We start from the raw sequence: 21,180 nt of genomic DNA on the forward strand, positions 1-21,180 counted from the left end.
GTTCTAGCCAGCAGGCACACTCTCAAAGGGGGACAATGTCTTTCCTAAGTATGTCAGGAGGTGGAGAAAGGTGGGATTGTATACCAGTGGTCCTCCCTCTACATAAAAAGAAACATTAAGAGTGGAGAAATGTGTTCTCCCCACCAACATTGTGCAAGAGGGCTGGCATAGCCCTTTCTTGAAATAATTCCCATATTCTCTCCAGTTGAGCTCTTTCATGAAACCAAGTGTATTTGTTTTTTCTGCTGTATAACAAGTGATCACAAGCTTAGCAACACCCATTATCTTCAAGTCGTATAGGTCAGATCCTGTGGGCTTGGTTGGGTTCTCAGCTTAGGATCTCATAGGGCCAAAGTCAAGGTGTTGGCTGGGCCGGACTCCTATCTAGAAGCTCTGGGGAAGAATCCACTTCCACTTGAGTTCAGGTTGTTGGCCAAATTCAGTTCCTTGCAGTATATGACAGTGTCGGATGTTTTCTTGCAGACTGTCATCAGGGGGCAACTCTTTAGAGGCCTCTCTATTTCTCATCATGTGGGTCCCTTCATTTTCAAGCCAACAAAGGCTTGAGTACCTCTCATGCTTCATGAAATCTTTAACTTCTAGCTGGAGAAAACTCTGCTTTTAAATGGCTACCTGATGGGGGTCATTATCTCCATATCTTAATATTAACTGACTTGGAATTTACATCTGCAAAATCCCTTCATAGCAGTACATAGATTAGTGTTTGACTGAATAACCAAAAGGTGGGAATTTTAGGAGGTTGTCTTTGGAATTCTGCCTGCTACTCAAAGAATTCCTGTCTTTGCTCCAGACCTTGAGAGAAAGCAGGCCCTCTCTGCCATGGGGTTCTTAGATCTTAGCCTGGCACAAAAGGCAAAAAAGTGTGGTTCATGCTCTCTCCTCTAGAGAGACCATGGTCAGCTCTTCAGATGGTTCTTAAATTCTTAGCAATTTTGTGTGAATTAGAAAAAGGGGCTCTTTTCTTGAAACAATTTACTGCCATCTGTTGGAAATTTGTTGTAATAACTATACAGATCTCTACCAGCAACTGAATGGCACCTCCAAGTGTTGTGAGTGCATAACTTGCACAACTATGAGCAGTGGCCCTGACCCCAGTAGGATCAGATATACCCTCTGCATTCTAGCCACTTGCCCACACTAGTTGTCTATGGAGGCATTTTCCCCCATCTATTGATGATTTGGGAGAAATGTGAAATAAAATTGCCATCGGTTGGCCTGAATCAGGTGAAAAATTAGTACTCAGGAAAAAAACACTTTTGCCACTGGTCTAATCTACTCCATTTAGTTATATCCATAAGCAAATATCCACGTCCTTCCCAAGGAGCAAACCCCGAAGAAACAGCAATATTAATGAGTTCAATTTATAAGCAGAGACCACAGCAACAGTAGAGGTAGCAGCAGGCCAGTACACCTGTACCCTAATATGAGACAAAGACTAGAGAATAACTTTTGTCATTATGCACCCCCAGGACATAAACTATGATGATAACCATCATGATGATCATTGGGGAGAAAGAAAGTTTGGGGTTTAACAGCTACTTCCTGCTGATCAGGGACTTAGATCAGGGTTTGAGGAATGAAACTGCTTTGCTCCTGGCTGTAAGAGTTCCCTAACATTAGAGTTATGTTTTAAAAGGAGTTGTTTGAATCTCATGCTGGGAAAAAGACATTTTGAACAGCAGAGCATAAACATTATCCCTATAATGCACATTAGAAAAAAGATGAGCAGACATTTGTAATCCAAACTGGAAGAAGAACCTTGGGGAAGCCATCTGAAAGGATCATAGAATAGGTCAAACTTTAGTTCTTTGTCAGAGACTTGTTGGAACCTAATTTTATCTAAGTGGGTTTCGACTTCTGCAGAAGTGTTTATATAAACTCAACTGATGAGTGGACCACTGCATAAACACCTCCTTGTTCAGCTAACAAGTAATCTAAAGCAATCCTATTGTTTAAGGCAGTGGTCCCCAACCTTTTTGGCAGCAGGGACTGGTTTTGTGGAAGACAGTTTTCCCACAGACCGGTGGGGGGGGGGGAGTGATTTTGGGATGATTCAAGTGCATTACATTTGTTATGCACTTTATTTCCATTATTATTACTTTGTACTATATAATAAAATAAGTATACAACTCACTATAATGCAGAATCAGTGGAAACCTTAAGCTTGTTTTCTTGCAACTAGACAGTCCCATCTGGGTATGATGGGAGACAGTGACACCTGAAGTGTGTTGCTTATGTCCAGTCTACTCTATAATCTCGTTTTGGTTGCTGTCACTGCAGAGAACCCTGCTTCATAAAGATAGGATGCTGGAAATGGAAGCAGGCTTTTCAGTGCTTTTGTGGCAATCTCAGGATAGTCCACCTTGACTTTAATCCAAAACATGTGGAGATGTGAAGTTGTCTCAAACATATTTCTAAGGCCACTGTCATTATCTCAAGCAGTTGATCTTCTAGCACAGACAGAGTTGATCCACCTGGCTTATTCACAAACGGGTCATGGATCCATTCCTTCCCAGTTTGGGCATCTTTTGTGGTTGGGAAGTAATGCTCAGCCTCTTGAAAGCTGAGATAGGTGATCATGCACCAGCTGGGAGAAAGAAAGCCCCAGCTCAGTCTCTTTCAAAATCTCTGCTAATGTTTGAAACATGTCAAAAATTCCAATGTTCACTTATCACCTCTATAATTCTAGTTTGGCCTTGAATGCAGCCACTTTATCTGCCAACTTGAACACAGTTGTCGTTCTCCCCTGAAGTGACAGGTTGAGTTGGTTAAGCAGATTGAATACGTCACATAATAAGCAAGTTTTACAACCCATTCTGTGTCACTGAAATGTGCTGCCTGTAGTGACTGTTTTCGAAAAGAAATCTCTGGAGCGGCTTGTAACTCAAAAACTCTGGCCAGTGATCTGCCTTTAGAAAGCCACCTCACTTCTGTGTGTGAGAGAGGACGTGTGTGCTCTGTATCCATCTCCTCACAGAGCTGCATGAACAGACACGAGTTAAGAGCATGTTCTTTAATGTGGTTAATTTTAATCACATCCTGCAAAACGTTAAGTTCTGGTGACATTTTTCGGCTAGCTAGCATTTCTCTATAGATGACACAGTGTGTAGATTCTCATTCAGAAGTGACCTCTTTCACCCGAGGAGTAAAACCAGAAAGCTGTCCAGTCATGGCAGCTGCTCAGTCCATGCATATACTAACACAAAATGACCAATGCAAGTTCTCCTGATATGTGATCATTCAGAGACTTGGATAGTTCTGCTGCTGTGGCTGGCAACAAAAGTGCACATAACATATCCTCATGCATATCCTCCTGAAAGATATATCACACAAAAACAAACATTGTTGCCTTGTCAACTTCAGTAGACTCTTAAACCTGGATTGCATACCGCAGCAACTCATTAATCTTCTCTAACAATTGTAGCTCAGTAGCCTCTGCTATTTCATCAGTTCATCAAGTTATGGTGCTAGCCAAAAGAGGAACACGTGCCACCTTTGGAACTGCAGCCTCTCCTAAAAGTTCACTACAAATGTCCTTAGCAGCAGGCAGGATCAACTTATCACCAATAGTAAAGGGCTTCTTAGCTTTAGCAATGTGGTTAGCCAGGAAGAATGATGTTCTCAGTGCAGACACATTTAGTGAAGTGCTGGTCTTCAATAATTGCTTCTGTTCTTCATGTTCACGTTTTTTTCTTTTGAAAAACTCCAAAGGCTTGTCTTTTAATGCAGAGTGCTTGGTCTCCATGTGGTGAAGCAGTTTTGAAGGTTTCATGGCTTCACTAGATAGCCAGTCGCCACATATTATACAAAGCGGTCTTGGAGTATCTGAATCACCTGTTGCAGTGAACTCATAACTTAAGTAGGACTCTTGATATTTTCTTTTAAATGCATCTTTCTTTTTTGTTGACAGTCTTAGAGTCTTCTGCTGTCTCACCATTGGATCTTTCCCCTTTTTTGAAGAAGCTCTCCAGTGACGTTTGTTTTTACTCATTTTGGCTAGGGTTAGCTTACAGGCTTACCAAAACTGTGACTGAGACAAGTGCGCAGTGTGGGAAAGAGGCACGGATGGAAGTGGTAAATAAAATAATAGGCAGGCCACACGTGGACTAAAATAAGTGTTGGATTCTGACTTAAACTCTGCCACCAGATGCAGCTTAACTGTCATTTGCCACTCACTGATAGGGTTTTGATGTGAGTGTGCAAGCAATTGATTTATTTTGGTCTCTGTGCAGTCAAACCTCTCTGCTAGTATTAATCTGTATTTGCAGCCGCTCCCCAGCGCTAGGATCACCGCCTCAGCTCCACCTCAGATCATCAGGCATTAGATTCTCATAAGGAGCACTGAATCTAGATTCCTCACATGTGCAGCTCACAATAGGGTTCGTGCTCCTATGAGAATCTAATGATGAGGCAATGATGCTAGCGCTGGGGAGCAGCTGCTTTGCTCGCTTGCCCGCCGCTCACTTCCTGCTGTGTGGTCCAGTTCCTAACAGGCCATGGACCATTACAGATTGGGGACCCCTGGTTTAAGGACCCACATGCCAAAAACTTTAAGGTGGTCTGGTGGAGTCTTAGGGCTTGATGAGTAGAATGGCCAAACAGCTGACTCTGTGGGTTAAATTCCCTAATATCAGGTATTTAATAAGAGGTATGTCTATGAAAACAAAAGAAAAAAGTTAATAATCAGAGCAAATTATAAACCAGTTTCTAAGTTTGTAAGAATTCTTTTATAAAGTAATACTACCATCCAGAGGTAGAAAATACCATATTATACATAAGACATACAAACACAAACATATCACAAACAGATCCAAACACAAACAGAATTACTAATAATTGTAGAGAAGACACAAGATTTTTTATTTGTCCTTGATAATTTTTAAGGAGTCTGGGGAAAGGGGTAGGGTATCAGGCATGAAAGGACCAATTTTGAAGAATACATCTCAAGGGATTTCAATTGGAGATATTACTTATATTTCCCATGATTTTAAGAGAATTTTTATTTAATGTGACCAAATCAGTGACTTTCCACTTTATTCTTTTTTAAGAAAAAATATTTTTTGTTACACAAAAAATCAGATTGTGTTACTTTCTTGCTTAAAACCTTTCAACAGTTTTCTGTTGCATTTTGAATTAAATCTAAACTTATGTCCCACAATTTAAGCTAGTTAGGGGGAGGAAACATATTTTTAGCATCTAGTTCCATGAAAAATTCTCTAGAAATAGTAGCTAGTTTCATTATTAACTTAATTTTTATCTCAGTGTAATTTCTATACCCCAAAGAGGAGTCAATTAACCCAAATGAGTGCCCAGCAATAAAAACTCCTTTCTTTATCTCCACCTAAACTTTGCTGTGGTCTTTCAGAAAAAAAACACTCCATTACCTAGTCACATAGAATTTTTGTTAGAGAATATGATCTTTTGGATCTGTGATCAGTACCTCTTAGATTTGTCTTGTGTTCTTAACGAGGTGTTTTGGAAATGTAGAGATTTTCTGGTAGTTACTTGCTCTTGTTTTTTCATTTTTTACCATTTTATTTTTAAAATGTATTTTAAAAACCTTTTCAATTACAGTTGACGTACAAAATTATATTAACTTCAAGGGGTACAACATAGTGATTAGACATTTGTATAACTTATGAAGTGATCACCCTGATAAGTCTAGTACTCATATGATAGCATAGTTATTACATATTATTGACTATATTCCCTATACTGTACTTTACATCCTTGTGACTGCTTTCATATTTCACAATTTGTATACCTTAATCTCTTCCTCTTTTTCACCCATTCCCCCAACCTGGCAGTCATCAATGTGTTTTCTGTATCTATGAGTTTTTTCTGTTTTGTTTATTCATTTTGTTTTTTAGGTTCCACATATAAGTGATATCATATGGTATTTATCTTTCTCTATCTAATTTATTTTATTTAGCATAATACCCTCTAGGTCCATCCTTGTTATGACTTTCTATTTTATATATGTATCACTTCTTTATTTGTCTATCGATGGACACTTAGGTTGCTTCCATAGCTTGGCTATTGTAAATAATGCTGCAGTGAACATAAGGGTGCATGTATCTTCGTAAGTTAGTGTTTTGGATTTCTTTGGGTAAATACCCAGGAGTGGAATTGCTGGGTCATATGGTAGTTCTATTTTTAATAGTGGCAGCGTCAGTTTGGAATCCTACCAAAAGTGCACAAGGTTTCCTTTTCTCCATATCCTCACCAACACTTGTTGTTTGTTATTGATGATAGCCATTCTGACAGGTGTGAGGTGATATCTCATTGTGGTGTTAATTTCCATTTCTCTGATGATTAGTGATGTGGAGAATCTTTTCATATGTCTACTGGCCTCTTTGTAGAAATGTCTATTCAGGTCCTCTGTCCATTTTTTAATCATAAACTGTTTTTCTGGTGTTAAGTTGTATGAGCTACTTATATAGTTTGAATATTAACCCCCTACTGGATGTATCATTTGCAAATATATTCTCCCATTCAGTACATTGTCTTTTCATTTTGTTGATGATTTCCTTCACTGTGCAAAACTATTTAGTTTGATGTAGTCCCATATGTTTTTTGTTGTCTCCCTTGTCCAAGGATACATATCCAAAAAAAATATATTACTAAGAGCAATGTCAAAGAGTTTAGGGCCTGTGTTTTCTTCTAGGAGTTTTATGGTTCCAGGTCTTACATTTAACTCTTTAATCCATTTGAGTTTATTCTTGTATATGGTGTAAGAAAGTGATCCAATACTTTGTTGAATAAAAGTAATGACAGTGGACATCCTTATCTTGTTCCTGATCTTAAAAGAAAATCTTTATCTTGTTCCTGATCTTAAAGGAAAAGCTTTTAGCTTTTCACTGTTGAATATGATGTTAGCTTTGGGCTTGTCATAGATGGCCTCTATTATGTTGAGATAGATTCCCTCAATCTTCACTTTTGAGAGTTTTTATTATACATGGATATTGAATTTTGTCAAATGCTTTTTCTGCATCTATTGAGATGATCATATGATTTTTATCCTTCATTTTATGTGCTGTATCATGTTAATTGATTTGCAGATATTGAACCAGCTTTGCATTCTAGGAATAAATCCCACTTGATCATGATGTATGATCTTTTTAATGTATTGCTGAATTCAGTTTGCTAATATTTCATTGAGGATTTTTGTATTTATGTTCTTCAGAGATATGACCTATAATTTTCTTTTTTTTAGTGTCTTTGTCTTGTTTTGGTATCAGGGTAATCTTGGCCTTGTAAAATGAGTTTGGAAAATTTCCCCCCTCTGCAATTTTTAAAATAATTTGAGAAAGATAGATATTAATTCTTTGAATGTTTGGTAAAATTTACCTGTGAAGCCATCTGGTCCAGGGCTTTTGTTTGTTGGGAATTTTTTTTTTTTAAGTACTTGTTTGATTTTGTTAGCAGTTACTGGTCTTTTCAGATTTTCTGTTTCTTCCTGATTCAGCCTTGGAAGATTGTCTGTTTTTAGGAATTTATCCATTTCTTCCAGGTTGTCCTATTTGTTGGCATATAATGGTTCATAGTACTTTCTTATACTTTGTATTTCTGTGGTGCTGGTTGTCACTTCTCCTTTTTTATTTCTGATTATTTATTTGGGCCCTCTCTCCTTTTTTCTTGATGAGTCCAGCTAAAGGTTGATCCATTTTGTTTATCTTTACAAAGAATCAGCTCTTGTTTTCACGGATTTTTTTCTATTGTGTTTTCATTTTCATTTGTCTCAAATGATTTTGATTTCTTCCTTGATCTTATTGTTAATACATTCATTGTTTAGTAGCATGTTATTTAGCCTCCATGTATTTGTATGTTTTTCAGTTTTCTTCTTGTGAATGATTTCTAGTTTTATACTATTGTGGTCAGAGAAGATTCTTGATGTGATTTCAGTCTTCTTAAATTTATTGAGACTTGTTTTATGGCCTAACATGTGGTCCATCCTGCAAAATGGTCCATGCAGTTGAGGAAAATGTATATTCTGTTGCTTTTGGGTGAAATGTCCTAAAAATATCAACCCATCTGGTCTAATGTGTCATTTAAGGCCACTGTTTCCTTATTGATTTTTCTGTCTGGATAATCTATCCATTGATGTAAACGTGATGTTAAAGTCTCCTACAGTGAGTGTATTTTGTTTATCTTTCCCTTTATGTACGTCAATATTTGCTTTATATATTTAGGTGCTCCTCTGTTGGGTGTGTAGATGTTTATGAGAGTTATGTCTCTTGTTGGATTGATTCTTTTATCATTATGAAGTGCCTTTCTTTGTCCCTTGTTGTTTTAAAGTCTATTTTGTCTGCTATAAGTACTGCTACCTCAGTTTTCCTTTTGTTTCCATTTGCATAAACTATATTTTTCCATCTTTTTACTTTCAGTGTATGTCTTCTGATCTGAAGTGGGTCTCTTGTAAGCAGCATATGTATGGGTCTTTTTTTTTAATCCATTCAGCCACTCTATGTCTTTTGATTGGAGCATTTAGTCCATTTACATTTAAAGTAATTATTGATAGGTTTGAGTTATTGGCATTTTATTGTTTACTGATTGTTTTTATAGTTTTTCTGTGTTCCTTTCTTATTCTCTCTTCTCTTGTGTGTTGATGACTTTCTACAGTGTTGTGTTGGGATTCCTTTCTATTTATTTCTTGTATATCTCATGTAGATTTTGGCTTGTGGTGACCATTTACTTTTTAAATACCAAGCTATGTTTTTAGAAGTTTATTTTAAGCTGATGGTTGCTTAAGTTTGAATACATTCTAAAATCACTACAATTTTTACTCACCTTCTCCACATTTATGTTTTTAAATGACTTTCCACTTTCAAGCTAATTATTGTGGGGCTTTGGTATCTAAACTTGAAAAACTCTCAGACCCTGAGTTTGATCCCAGTGGGGACGAGCTGACAACCCAGGCTCATCCTTGCCAGCGCCAGACACCTTTTACCCACTCAAGGTGGGGAGGGCTGTAATCAAGCAAGCATTTGCTCAGTACAGTCAAAACTAAATGAACAGCTACCCCGAGTCAGGCCTGCTTGACTGCCGCAAGTAACCCTTTCAGGGTTTGCTGAAGAATGGCAAATTATAGAACCTTTAATTTAAAATAAAACTCATGCAAAATAAGATTGACACACATAAATACAGTAGATTGCTCTTCCACATAAAGAAATCCAAGACCCTGGGACTTGAATCTGACCTTTGAGGACCTCAGTGGTTTAACCTTTCTTCTAATTGTCTCCCTGGGATGAGACCAAACCCACAATCCTAGTGTTGGGACTCTAATTCAAGTCTCTAGGGCGGAGGGGGGGATTCAAACATACAGTCCCCAAAAGATTTTTAGACAATTTAAGCTGTCTAAATACAAGCTCGTATTAGCAAGGTCAGCCACCGGAAAGATGTGTGATCCAGGGCTGTTTCATCTCTCAAAAGTGAAAGTGACACTGAGGAGCCTGGAGTGCAGGAACCCAGCAGTTGAAGCTCGAGACAATGTGGTCTAGGTGTCTGCTCAGGGTTGATTTCGAGTACCCTTTCCCTGACCCCACCGGGGGCTGCACTGCCTTGGGCAGGCAGTCACAAGAGAACACTAAAGTCCCTTTGTGTTGCCAAAATTGTTACCAAGCAAGGACCTGCTTCCTGATACACATATAGGAGCCAGTACTATGGCACCTGCTTTTTTTTTTTTTTCCAAAAGACTCAGAACAGTTTTTATTTTTGTTTTCATATTTTCTTTCTTAATCACAAACATTTTTGTTTTATTGTTGTAAATGTTTTTTAGCTTTCTCTTTTATCTAAAAAGTTTCTCCTGTGTGGCTTTATTGTAGAGTTCTGTCCTCCTCCTTTTTTTCCTACTGTATTGAAATATAATAGACAGTTAGTTGCTTATATTTACATTGTACAATTCAGTGAGTTTTTTTCAATTATAGTTGGCATACAATAATATGTTAGTTCCAGTTATACAGCATGCTGATTAGAGATATATATATAACTCACAAAGTGGTCACCCCACTAAATCTAGTATCCCTCTTCCCTTACATATTTATTACAACATTATTAACTATTTTCCTTGTGCTACACTTTATATCTCCATGTCTATTTTGTAACTATCCATTTGGACTTCTTAATCCCTTTGCCATTTTTCACTGTCCCCCCAACTACCCTCCCATCTAGTAGCCCTTAAAATATTCTTTGTACCTATGAGTTTATTTACATTTTTGTTGTTGTTTGTTTTGTTCTTTAGATTTCACATATACATGAAATCATATGATATTTGTCTTTCTCTATCTGACTAACTTCATTCAGCCCAATACCCTCTAGGTCCATCAAGGCAATATCTTTTTCCATCCCCTTCCTTTTGTTCTGTGTGTGTCTTTTAATCTGAAGTGAGACTCTTATAGGCAACATATGTAGTAATCTTATTTTCTTATCCATTCAGCTACTCTATCTTTTGGGTGGAGCATTTAATTCTTTTCCATCTGAGGTACTTATTGATAGGAATGTTATTACCATTCCTTATTCATGTTTTTGATACACGTTTTTTCTTCTTAAACAAGTTCCTCCAACATTTCCTATAATACTGGCTTGGTGTTGATAAATTCCTATAGCTTATTTTTGTCTGGGAAGCTCTTTATCTGTCAGTCCTTTGACTCTAAATGATAGCTTTGCTGGATAAAGAATTCTTAGTTGTAGATCCTGGGTTTTCATCACTTTGAATATTTTGTGCCAAGCCTTCTGTCCTGCCTAGTTTTTTGTTTTGTTTTGTTTTTGTTTTGAGAAATCAGCTGCCAGTCTTATGGGTGTTCCCTTGTAGATAACTGTTTTTCTCTTACTGCTTTTAAGATTCTCTTTTTGTATTTAACCTTTAGCATTTTAATTATAGTGTGTTTTGGTGTGGGCCTCTTTGGATTCATCTTTTTTGGGACTCTCTGAGCTTCCTGGGGTTGTATGTCTATTTCCTTCATTAAGTTAAGAAAGTTTTCTATCGTTTCTTCAAATAGCTCTTCAACTTTTTGTTCCCCTTAAGGTACCCTTATGATCCAGATGTTTTTACATTTAATTTTGTCCCATAGGCTCCTTGAATTATCATTTAAGTATTGGCTTCTTTGTTCTTGCCATTCTAATTGAGTGTCCTTGGCTTCCCCATCTTCTATATCAGTGGCTTGATCCTCTTCTTTATCCACTCTGTTGATTCCCTCTAATAGATTATTCATCTCAGATAATGTCTTCTTCATTTCTGACTGGTTCCCTTTTATAATTTCCATTTCCATTTTTATGCTTTTTTTATCTCTTTGTTAAAATTCTCAGTGAATTCATCTACACTTCCCATAAGTTCATCGAGCATCTTTATAACCAGTGTTTTGAACTCTGTATCTGTTACATTGCTTGACTCCACTATTCCTGGATCTCTGTTCTGTCCTCTCATATGGTTTCTGTTTCTTTGTCTTCCCATTTTGGCTGCCTTTCTGTGTCTGTTTCTATGTACTAAGCAAAGCTCCTAAGTCTCCCTGTCTTAGTGCGGCTCTGTGTAGTAAGTGTCCAGTGGCACAATCCTGAGAGGGGTTCAGCTACAGACCAAGTTTAGTTCCAGCCTGTGCCCCTCTGGGGCCACCTGTTAAGAATCAGCAAGCAACCCACAGATGCTGTGCTTTTAGTTGCCTCAAAAGGCCACACCAGAAACCGAGGCCAGCTGCCACCAGTGTGAGTCTAGGCGCTGCTCAGCAAGAAGAACCTGACTCGTGAGGATACACCTGGATGTGACGGGGGTGGGGTCGTGAGTTGGGGGAGGTGGAGTTTCAGGGAATCCTCTGAGCAGAATGACCTCTATTATCCAGTTTGATCATGTCTCAGCTATGGCAGTGTTGTATCTGCACACTAGGAAGGGGGAGGGCTCAACAGAGGAACAATGGATACCATAGGAACTTCTGTCCAGGAGGGTCTTCCGAATCTTGGGTGGGGTAAGGAGGAGAGAAAACACTGCCTAGATTCTTTTCTCTCTGCAGGATTCGGGAGTGAGAGTGACAAGGAGAACCCTCCATGAGAAAGGCCTGAAGACAGAGCCTCTCAGGAGGCTCCTTCCCAGGAGGGGCCTACGGACAAACACCCGACCCAGCGCTGTGCCACCGCCGCCGGACACCAGGGCTCCTGGGGCAGGAGGCAAGGCCCCTAGGGCACCCAGGACTATCCCGCAGGGGAAGGGGAGGTGAGCCAGCTCCCCCGGCAAGGTGAGGCCCCCAGGTCTCCCTTGACCATCCCAAGATCTAGCCACCCACTGGTGCCCTGAGGGTGGAGAGAGCTTCCTTGCTAGACAGCCACTGCAGGAACATCGGAAGCCAGCGACCCTAGCCTGCCCCAAATCTAGGGTCACAGCACCAATCTTGCTCACCACTGTTTGTGCACCGTGAGCAGCACCACCTGCACCCCACACGTTCGGGAAGGGCTTCGACATAACTCGGACCTCACCCAGCGCCTGAGGATGCAGCACAGCCAGAGACCCTGGCAGTGCTGGAGTGCAGGGAGGGCTCTGGGCTGCAGGGCCCACCTCCTCCAGCCCCAGCGCTCCCACTCCGGCTCTGGTCCTAGGGGTGCACGCAGGGCCCAGCGCCTCTCCCGTGGGAGAGGGTAGCACCCATGCGTCCTCCCAGGCTCCTGCTGGCCTCCTACAACCCTGGGCCTTGCCTGACAGCCTGGTCACGCAGAGGCCCCCGCTTGCATGGAGACCCTGCGGGGTACCGTCCTATTCCGCATCCCACCCCACCCCACCCCAACTCCCACCCACTACCTAAGCCCTTTCCAGAAAACCCACGGATGCCAGGCCTGTAGGTGGGGTTACCAGCATCACCAGAGGAGGATCAGCAAGAGCTTCTACCGGTGCCAACCTCACCAGTCCCCTGGGAATACATATGGGCAAGAGGCTTTTCGTCCAGTGTGCCCGCCTGGCTGCTTTGTGCCGTGGGACCTGCGTGGAGACAGGGAAGATGGCCTGGGCTAGCCAGGAGGCCCAGAGGCTTCAGGCATAGTAAAATCCCCACATGGAAAAGGCCTAGTACCTTTTGAGTGATTCTAAGGGCTTTCCCCAAGTTCTCCTAACCGACTTTCGTGCTGAGCCTGTCATACTAAGAAATAATAACATCTCCCATTTATTCAGGGCTTACTCTGTGCCAGGCTTTGTGATTTATGGGATCATCTCATTTGATCCTCACAATATCCCTGTGACGTTGGTATTGTTAGTAGCATTTTACAGATGCCAAAACTAAGTCTTGAGGGACTTGCCTAAGGTCACACATCCAGTATATGGCAGAACCAGCCTCATTCAGACCCAGGTCTGCCTGCCTGACTCCACAGCCTGCCCTATTACATGGCTTCTCCTGCTGGTACCTGCTGGTTTGACAGGGCATCCATTTACAGAGCATCCATTTTTCTCATGGTAATTATATAAAACTCTTTTTTATACTGGGGTGAGCAGATACTCCCTACAATGAAAGTTACCTTTTGTACCAGTGCTTGAGATGCAACCTGAGAGGTCATAGAAATTTCATGCTAAGGCCATGCTTTTCAGGCTCTGCCCATGGAACCCTGCAGTGACTGACCTCTTCCCAGACTTCTGCCTTTAGGAGGATGTTGGCAGAAGAAGCTGCGCCCCAGGACCAGCTCCTCTGTGGAACCCTCCTGGGGGCCAGGGAAGGTTAAGATTGTCTCTCCACAGTGCCGCCCCATTGGGTTGCTTGGGGAGTTCATCCGGTCCCTCTGGGCTAAGGTTTCCAAATTCCCAAGCTTCAAGATTTGGGAATGAAAAAGCGGAATTCTTGGGAATTCCCGAAGTCATTTTATTCTGTATTTTTCATAACTTTATGTATTTTTTGTAAGTAAGAAATACACATTTAGTAGTAGTTACAAAGAACTGTAGGCTACAACAAATATTCTAAAATCAGAAAATACTGGAGGACATTATTGGATAGTATTTGAATAACAAAATCTTTAAATTTTTAACAAGATTACCTGCACTACACAGAATCATGTGTTGAAATTGCCAATTTAAGGACTTAATTATTTACAAAACTTATAAGTTCTTGGAACATTCATAGGATTTTCATAAGAGATACGATGCATGTAAACTGATTTTTATTTGTGAGAATGACTCACTATTAACAGCAGACTGGGCCACAAATACACTTTTAATATGGCAACAGCTAAAAAAAAAAAAAACAGCGCTGGATTATGACAGCTTCTCTCTTATATGCTCATGTTCCAAGTTCCAGAAATGTCTACCTTCACCTTGGACTCTGTGTGTGTTTCTTTCTCTTGGTTTCTACTTGATGTCAGCAGATTCCTTCAAACCACGAATGCCTCTGTGTTTATTGTTAAGCATTAATTTTCACAGGAGAATTATATTTTTCCATTTTCTCAATTTCTTTCTCTTTCTTTCTTTCTTTCTTTCTTTCTTTCTTTCTTTCTTTCTTTCTTTTCTTTCTTTCTTTCTTTTTCTTTTTTTTTAGAGTCAAAGAGAAAGTTTTTTAAAAACAGGGGTGAGTTTCCACAGAGTATGGTTTCCTTTCAGAGGCAGAGAGAGGCCCAATTTCTTGACCGATTGTTCTTGGGACTCCAAAATGTATTTCTGGAAAACATCAGGAAGGACTTCCTATGTATAAATATTCTGCACTGAGCAGGATTGGCAAGGCAAGTCTGCTGCAGAAATAATTACCTAGCATGTTGTCAAGCCCAGTCACTGAAGCTTCATGGTTTCGGGGGCTCAGAGCCACAAGATCCAGTTATGGATCCTAGCCATGCCATTTCCTGGTTGCGAGACCTTGGGCAAATCATTTTACTTTTCTGAGCTTCAATTTAATGGATAGAATGATGTTTGGGAAATAGTATACTTGCTTTGTGAAGCAATAGTATAAAAGGTTAAAAGCATGGTTTTGGAGTCAGAAAGTCTGAGGTTTGAATCCATTATTTACCACCTCTTTGATCTGGGGCAAGTTTTAACCACCCAGAGCCCCATTTTTCTCTTCTATAAAAGGAAGAAATCTATTTTATAAGACTTACGTGAGTTAAAATGAGATGACATATGAAAATGCTTAACATAGAGCACGGTACATTGTAAATACTTGATAAATGGACCAGTGTAGTTATCTACTGTATCTACCTCACCGGGCAGTTGTGAGGATGAAAGGGAGGCTATGTTGTGGAAGTGCTTTCTAAGCTATGAAATGGTATTCACACACTTCTCTTTTCTTCAGAGATGTGACTGTCAGAAGCTACTGGCAGACATTAGTACTATCTCCAAGTAAGGGGTCTGAGGATACGTACTCATATCTGTAGCAAGTAGCTGTGTTGAGGAGGCGATGTCACTATAATTACCTGGAAAACAGGGTTTAGTTGCAAACAAGTAGGCAAACTGGCTTTGTCTGACTTAGGGCAAACTTGGGAGACAAGAAAAAGCCAATTTTCAGGAGCAGGCTTTGGAGAAAGGACAATGTTATATGGAACCTGCTCGTTGTAGGTTTGTTTAGTAGGGATTGAACAGAGGAAGAGAACATGTAATAGAAGGTGGTAAGGGGGCTCTGACTGTTGGCTGAAGCCCTATTACTGGCTGAACTTAGGAAACAATCCTATTAGCTAGAGCCAGTGCATCCTGCTCCTGTGCATGCATCTCTGATGCTCATTCATTCCCACACATGGATCACAGGGCTTCCTAAGATGATTTCTGTAATCTTGACAGCAGCCGCATAAAGTAACTGTTAGCACTAGTCCTGTTTTGCAAATGGGGGCTTGGAGTTGGGAAAGTTAAGTCCATTGCCCAGGGTCACTCAGCCTATATGTTGTGGAGTCAGGATTCAGACAGAGTCCAAGCCCTTAAGCACTCCCACAGGCTGCCTCAACTTACCAGGACCCAGATGCTGAGCTTGACCAGGAAGAAGGAAACACCAACATGTGAGATTTAGAGCCTCGGTGGCCTCCTCTCTTGCCTTTGGTGACAGCAATCTCTCTCAATATCTCCTACTTTTCTGGACACTTTCTTTGCTTCCAGGAATGTTTTTCTCTGCTTCTCCCTTAAGTCCAGGACCTCTGGGCCCCATTCTTGGACTCTCTTCTCTTTCTTTTGCATTGGTTTGTGAGGGATCTTCATGCCCACAGCTGCAGCTACTCATTTTAATCCACACTGTTCCTCTGAGCACCAGTCTGGTCCAGCCAACTGCCTCCTGACATCCCCTTTTGATCCAGCCTCCCGATTGAATTTATCATCTTTCCTTTAACATCACTCTCCCCGCAAGTTCCTTTTCCTCTTTATCATGGCCTCATCATTTCAAATTCTGGCATAGTGGTGGGGATCCAAACAGCCTTCATAGGTGAAGCCTCTGACATCATTTCTTGGAGCTAGTGATGGACTATTGGGTGTGTGCTCTGCAAGCTGCCAGCAGTTTGGGGGTGAACTTGGAGGGTGGCATTCACCATTTAATCAGCTGTCCACTAAGTGCCTGACAGTGTACCAGGTCCAAGAGCAGGGGTGGAGGACACATTCATGGATGAAACAGACAAGATCCCTGGCTTCAGGGGGCTTTCAGGCTACTAGAGAAAATGGACATTAAGCAATCCTCCCAAAATATAGACTCTTATGAACTGTGATAAGATTCATGAAGGAAAAGTTCAAGGTGCTATGAAAGAATATACTAGATCTATATCAGGTTGGAGGTCAAAGGCCATTTTGAGAAAGTGACAACTACTATAGTCCTGAGAACTGAGTTGAGGGGGAATAGAATTCTGTATAGAGGCAACAATAGGTACGTGCACAAAGGCTCAGAGGTGGGAAAGAACTTGGTATGTTGGGAAAACTGAAAGCTAACCTGTGTCAATGGAGCCACGTGTGCTAGGGCGTGTGGTCAAGGTAAGATTGGGCAGGCTGGCTGGGGATGGTGGCAGGTGCCTTGTGGGCCATGGTAAGGAGCCTGGATTTCTTGGTTTAACTTTTAATTTGGAAATAATATCAAAGTTACAGAAAAGTGAAATAATAGAAAGGATATCTATAGAGTACAATACAGTTCTCCACTTCACTAAATTTGACATTGATGCATTACGGTATCTAATTAACCACCCATTTTGTCAATTGTCTAAACAATATCCTTTATATAGCATTGTTGTCTCTAGTATCCAGTCTAGAAATGATGTATTGCATTAAATTGTCTTTTCCTTTTAGTCTCCTTTAATCTGGAATGGTTAGCCTTTCTTTATCTTTTATGATATTGACTTTATGGAAGAATGCAATCTTCCCTTTTAATAGAATGTTCCTCATTTTGGGTTTGTCCGCTATACCTTCATTATTAGATATGGGTTTTGCATTCCTGGCTGGAAGACTGCATAAATGTTCTTGTGTCCTTCTCAGTGTGACACAAGAGGCACACAATGTACATCTGCTCCTCCTTGGTGATTTTGTCTGATTTTTCCAATCTGTAGTTATTATTTTTCTCTAGTAACTGATGAGCAATCAGGAAGATGTGTTAGAACTATGCCTATATCCTATTCTACAGATTAGTAAATAGGTAAGATTAACATCTCTTGATGATCCTTGCCTGAATCAAATCAATCTTTATCATGATGGTTACAAAATGATGACTTCAACTCTAGTACTCCCTCCACTTGACATTATTCTGCCCGTTTATTTATATATTTATTATTAATAGGTACTTTTGGATTTCTATGATTTTATAGCTATCAACCTTAATTATTTTGGAGCTCAAATTGTCCCAGATTTGCCCAGTGGGAGCCGCTTAATACTAGAAGCCTGGATTGGTTATAGAATTAATTGGTTATAGAATTAATCATGCCACTCCATCTTTGATGGAGTGGCATGATTAATTTACATATAAGACCACCCTGACTGCTGTGTGAGAATGCATTGTAGGGGTACAGACAAGGAAGCAAGAGGACACACTAGGAGGCTCTTATGCAGTCTGGGTGGGAGATGTGGCTTAGACTAGGGCAATGTCATATAGGATAGAGGGAAAATGGATGGATGTTCGAGAAACTTTGGCAGTAGATTTAGCTGGACTTAGTGGTAGAGTGACTGTGTGAGCAGTCAGAGAGGGAGGAGTCAAAAATGACTCGAGTGGCTGAGTGGATGGTGGGGATGATTACTGCCCTGGGGAAGATAAGCAACGTAAGGTGGTCAGTGGGATGGGTTTCTGTTTTAGACAGTTGAGTTTGAGATACCTTTGACATCCAAGTGAAGATATCATGTGTCTAGACAATTGGAGATATTGTTTTGGAGCTGGAGATAGAAGTTCAGACCAGAAAAAAATTTAAGAGTTGTCACATATAGATGATTTTTGAATCCGTGGTCCTGGATAAAATGCTGTAAATGGAGAATTCTGTGAGGAGAGAGAGGGGCCAGACTGGGAATCCTGAGGGAGTTCACTGTTTGGGGGCATGGGAGTGTATGGCAGGAGATGGCAATGAAGAAGTCTGTGAGGGCCAGATCATGTGGAGCCTGGAATGTAGGGCCAAATCCTGATGGCTGTGAGGAACCATTGAAGGACTCTGAGTAGGGAACTGACAAGGTATGATTTGAATTTTAGAAAGATTGTTCTGACAACGAAGTAAAGATGATTGGGGAGTCATAGCAGTAGCTAATGCTGTGGTTCTTTCTAAAGTAAGTCTGCTTGCCTCTTGCTACTGGAAATTGCTTAGAGGATCCCTGTGCCTGAAATACCCTCTCCTTGTTCATCTGGGCACAAAAGAGGTGATCAGAACATCTACCTCAATCGCATTTATCAGCCCCAGATAATGTGAGAGCAGACCCACATCTCCCTGCCTCTTTTTGGCTGAAGCCACACAACTTGCATCTGGGAACTTTTCCCAGCCAGGAGCAATGTAGGTGTGAGTGTGTTGGTCCCTGAGGATTTTAGGGGTCTTTTTGGGGACTGTGATCCTCTTCCCGGTATGCTTTGAGTTCCATATGATATCTGTCACTCAGGCAACTGTGTATTGAAATAAGTTTGTTGTCCCCTCTCCACCCCTGCACGTGCAGAGGAAGATGGGTTCAAGTCTGGATGAACAAACATCCTAGTGCATCTTCTACTTATCAGGAGTGGCACTGTGCAGGAGACCTGCAATCTGCCTAGAGGGTGTCCACAGCCCATTTGGAGACACAAATAACCAAAGGCAGAAATTTTAAGATACCAGAGGGAGGGACAGATGCTCTGGAAGCCCAGGAAAGGGACAATTGTTTCTAGTTGGAGAAATCAGGAAAGATACACAGAGAAGGTGGCATTTGAACCAGCCCTGAAGGTAGAGATGGCTATTTTCTATTTCACAAGAGAAATATTTGATTATTCGGTGGAAAAGGAGAAATAAGAAAAAAATCAAAGCCCTACTACCTCATATTTTATTGACATTGTCAATACAATCATTACCGGTTGCATAATAAATATCCCATTAGGCAGATACTCTGTAGTTAGTCCTCTTACTGTTGGAATAATTAATTCTAGGCTTGGGGTCTGTAGCTGGGCAGTGAGGACAGAAGCAGTTAGGGACCAAATGCAACTTAGGATCAGTGCTTGAGCCCATCTAACTCATTCTTTCATTCAGCAAATGTTTATTAAGGACCCACCACATCCCAGACTCTGAGGATACAGTGATGATCAGGACATGCTTCCTGTCATGAAGACCTTAAGTCTAATAGAGAGATCATCACAGGTGGAAAGAATTTATTGCAGAGCACGTGTGCCACCATAGAGGCACAGTATGTATATGATGCTGACAGAGACAGGAGCTGAAGGTAGCTAAAACCTGAGTAGATGAGCACACTAGGCAGAGCACGAGCAGTGAGAAAGGGGAAGACTAAGGACACATGACAGAGGCCAATTTCACATGGAGCATGGCTACATATTTCCATAGGCTGGAAGGTACACCTTTCCTACTCTTAGGTTTCTAGATGTTTGTTCTTTTCTATTTCAAATATTTTCTTTCTCCCATTTTTTTTTTGGTGGGGGGAGGCAGCTGTTTGAATACTTTTCTAAAATCTCAGCTTGCATGCTTAATTTATTTTATTTTTCTCTTTTTGACACTAAAAGCATTGAATGCTATTAATTTTACTTCTGCAGATAGCTTTGACTGTATCCTATTTTTAAATTACTTTCTTAGTAGTTTTTTAATTCTTGATTTACTTCTTGTCCTAAGGGTAATTTGAGATGCTATTTATGTGTTTCAATTTCTAAGTGTGTGTTTTATATTATTGTTAGTTGAATTGTGTTTTGATCAGAGACCGACTTCTAGAATTTCCACTTTTCAAAATTTACCAAAATATTCTCTGTAGCTTAGTATTTGTTGAATTTTGTCACTGTCCATGAAACTTGAAAGGAAGGTATACTATTTGATTTCAGGGTAAAATTGTATATGTTTATATCTTCTATGTCCCTATTTATTTTTGATTATTTGTTCAGAAAATGTATTAGAATATTTCCAATAAATCTGTTTCATGTTTCTCCTTGTGTTACTAAATATTTCATTTCATGGATCTTTGGTGTTATTTAACATATAAGAGATTTAAATCCCTTCATTGTCAATTACACCTTTTTAGAAAATGTGGTTAAGTGCTCACATGCTATAGTCAAAACAGCCTAGATTCAAATCCTAGCTCTACCACTTATTAGCTTAGATTCTTTATCCATAAAATGGAGGTGATAATGGTATTTCCCTTGTACAATCGTTGGGTTAAATGAGATAGTGAATGTAAAGCATTTAGAATGCTACTTGGCACATGATAAGTGTTCAGTAAAGACAGAATCTGCTATTATGACTATTATGTTGCCTGGCTGACCATTACTGGCATTTGAGTACTCAGTTGTGGAAGGAGAAAAGGTCTTTAGGAACCTCTTGCTTTTTCTCTATCCGGTACACATTTGGTAAACAGAATGCTTCATATAGAAAATTAGAAGTTATTTTGAAAAATAGGAAGAAAAAAAAGCTGACAGCTCCTCAAAATGAACACAAGTGACATACTTTAGTTTTGATGGTGGGATCATTGAGTCAGCCCATTGGCATGCTCCAACTTTGCCTGGGGAGTGGGGCAAGTGGGATGGAAGGAAGAGAGAAGGCCTAAGCTTTCCATAGATGTTATATCAAATCCTGTGGCCACCGCCACCCTCCCTGATCCTCAGACCACTT

General features: G+C 40.3%; 1 protein-coding gene across 2 annotated transcripts in view; it reads left to right on the forward strand.

Moving 5' to 3' along the window:
- Nucleotides 1-20,497, forward strand: part of BCL7C (BAF chromatin remodeling complex subunit BCL7C) — a 47,635-nt gene extending 27,138 nt beyond the window's left edge. Inside the window, exon 6 of one of the 2 annotated variants that reach the window (XM_039884475.1) lies at nt 12,021-20,497. In XM_039884475.1, coding sequence (XP_039740409.1) covers nt 12,021-12,224 — 204 coding nt within the window. In that variant the 3' untranslated portion in view covers nt 12,225-20,497. The remainder of the gene's footprint in view (nt 1-12,020) is intronic. The other variant, XM_039884477.1, reaches the window with a different exon arrangement.
- Nucleotides 20,498-21,180: the final 683 nt, after the last annotated feature.

The sequence above is a fragment of the Pteropus medius genome, unplaced genomic scaffold, assembly GCF_902729225.1.
Source record: "Pteropus medius unplaced genomic scaffold, Ma_sr-lr_union100, whole genome shotgun sequence".
Lineage (NCBI taxonomy): Eukaryota > Metazoa > Chordata > Mammalia > Chiroptera > Pteropodidae > Pteropus > Pteropus medius.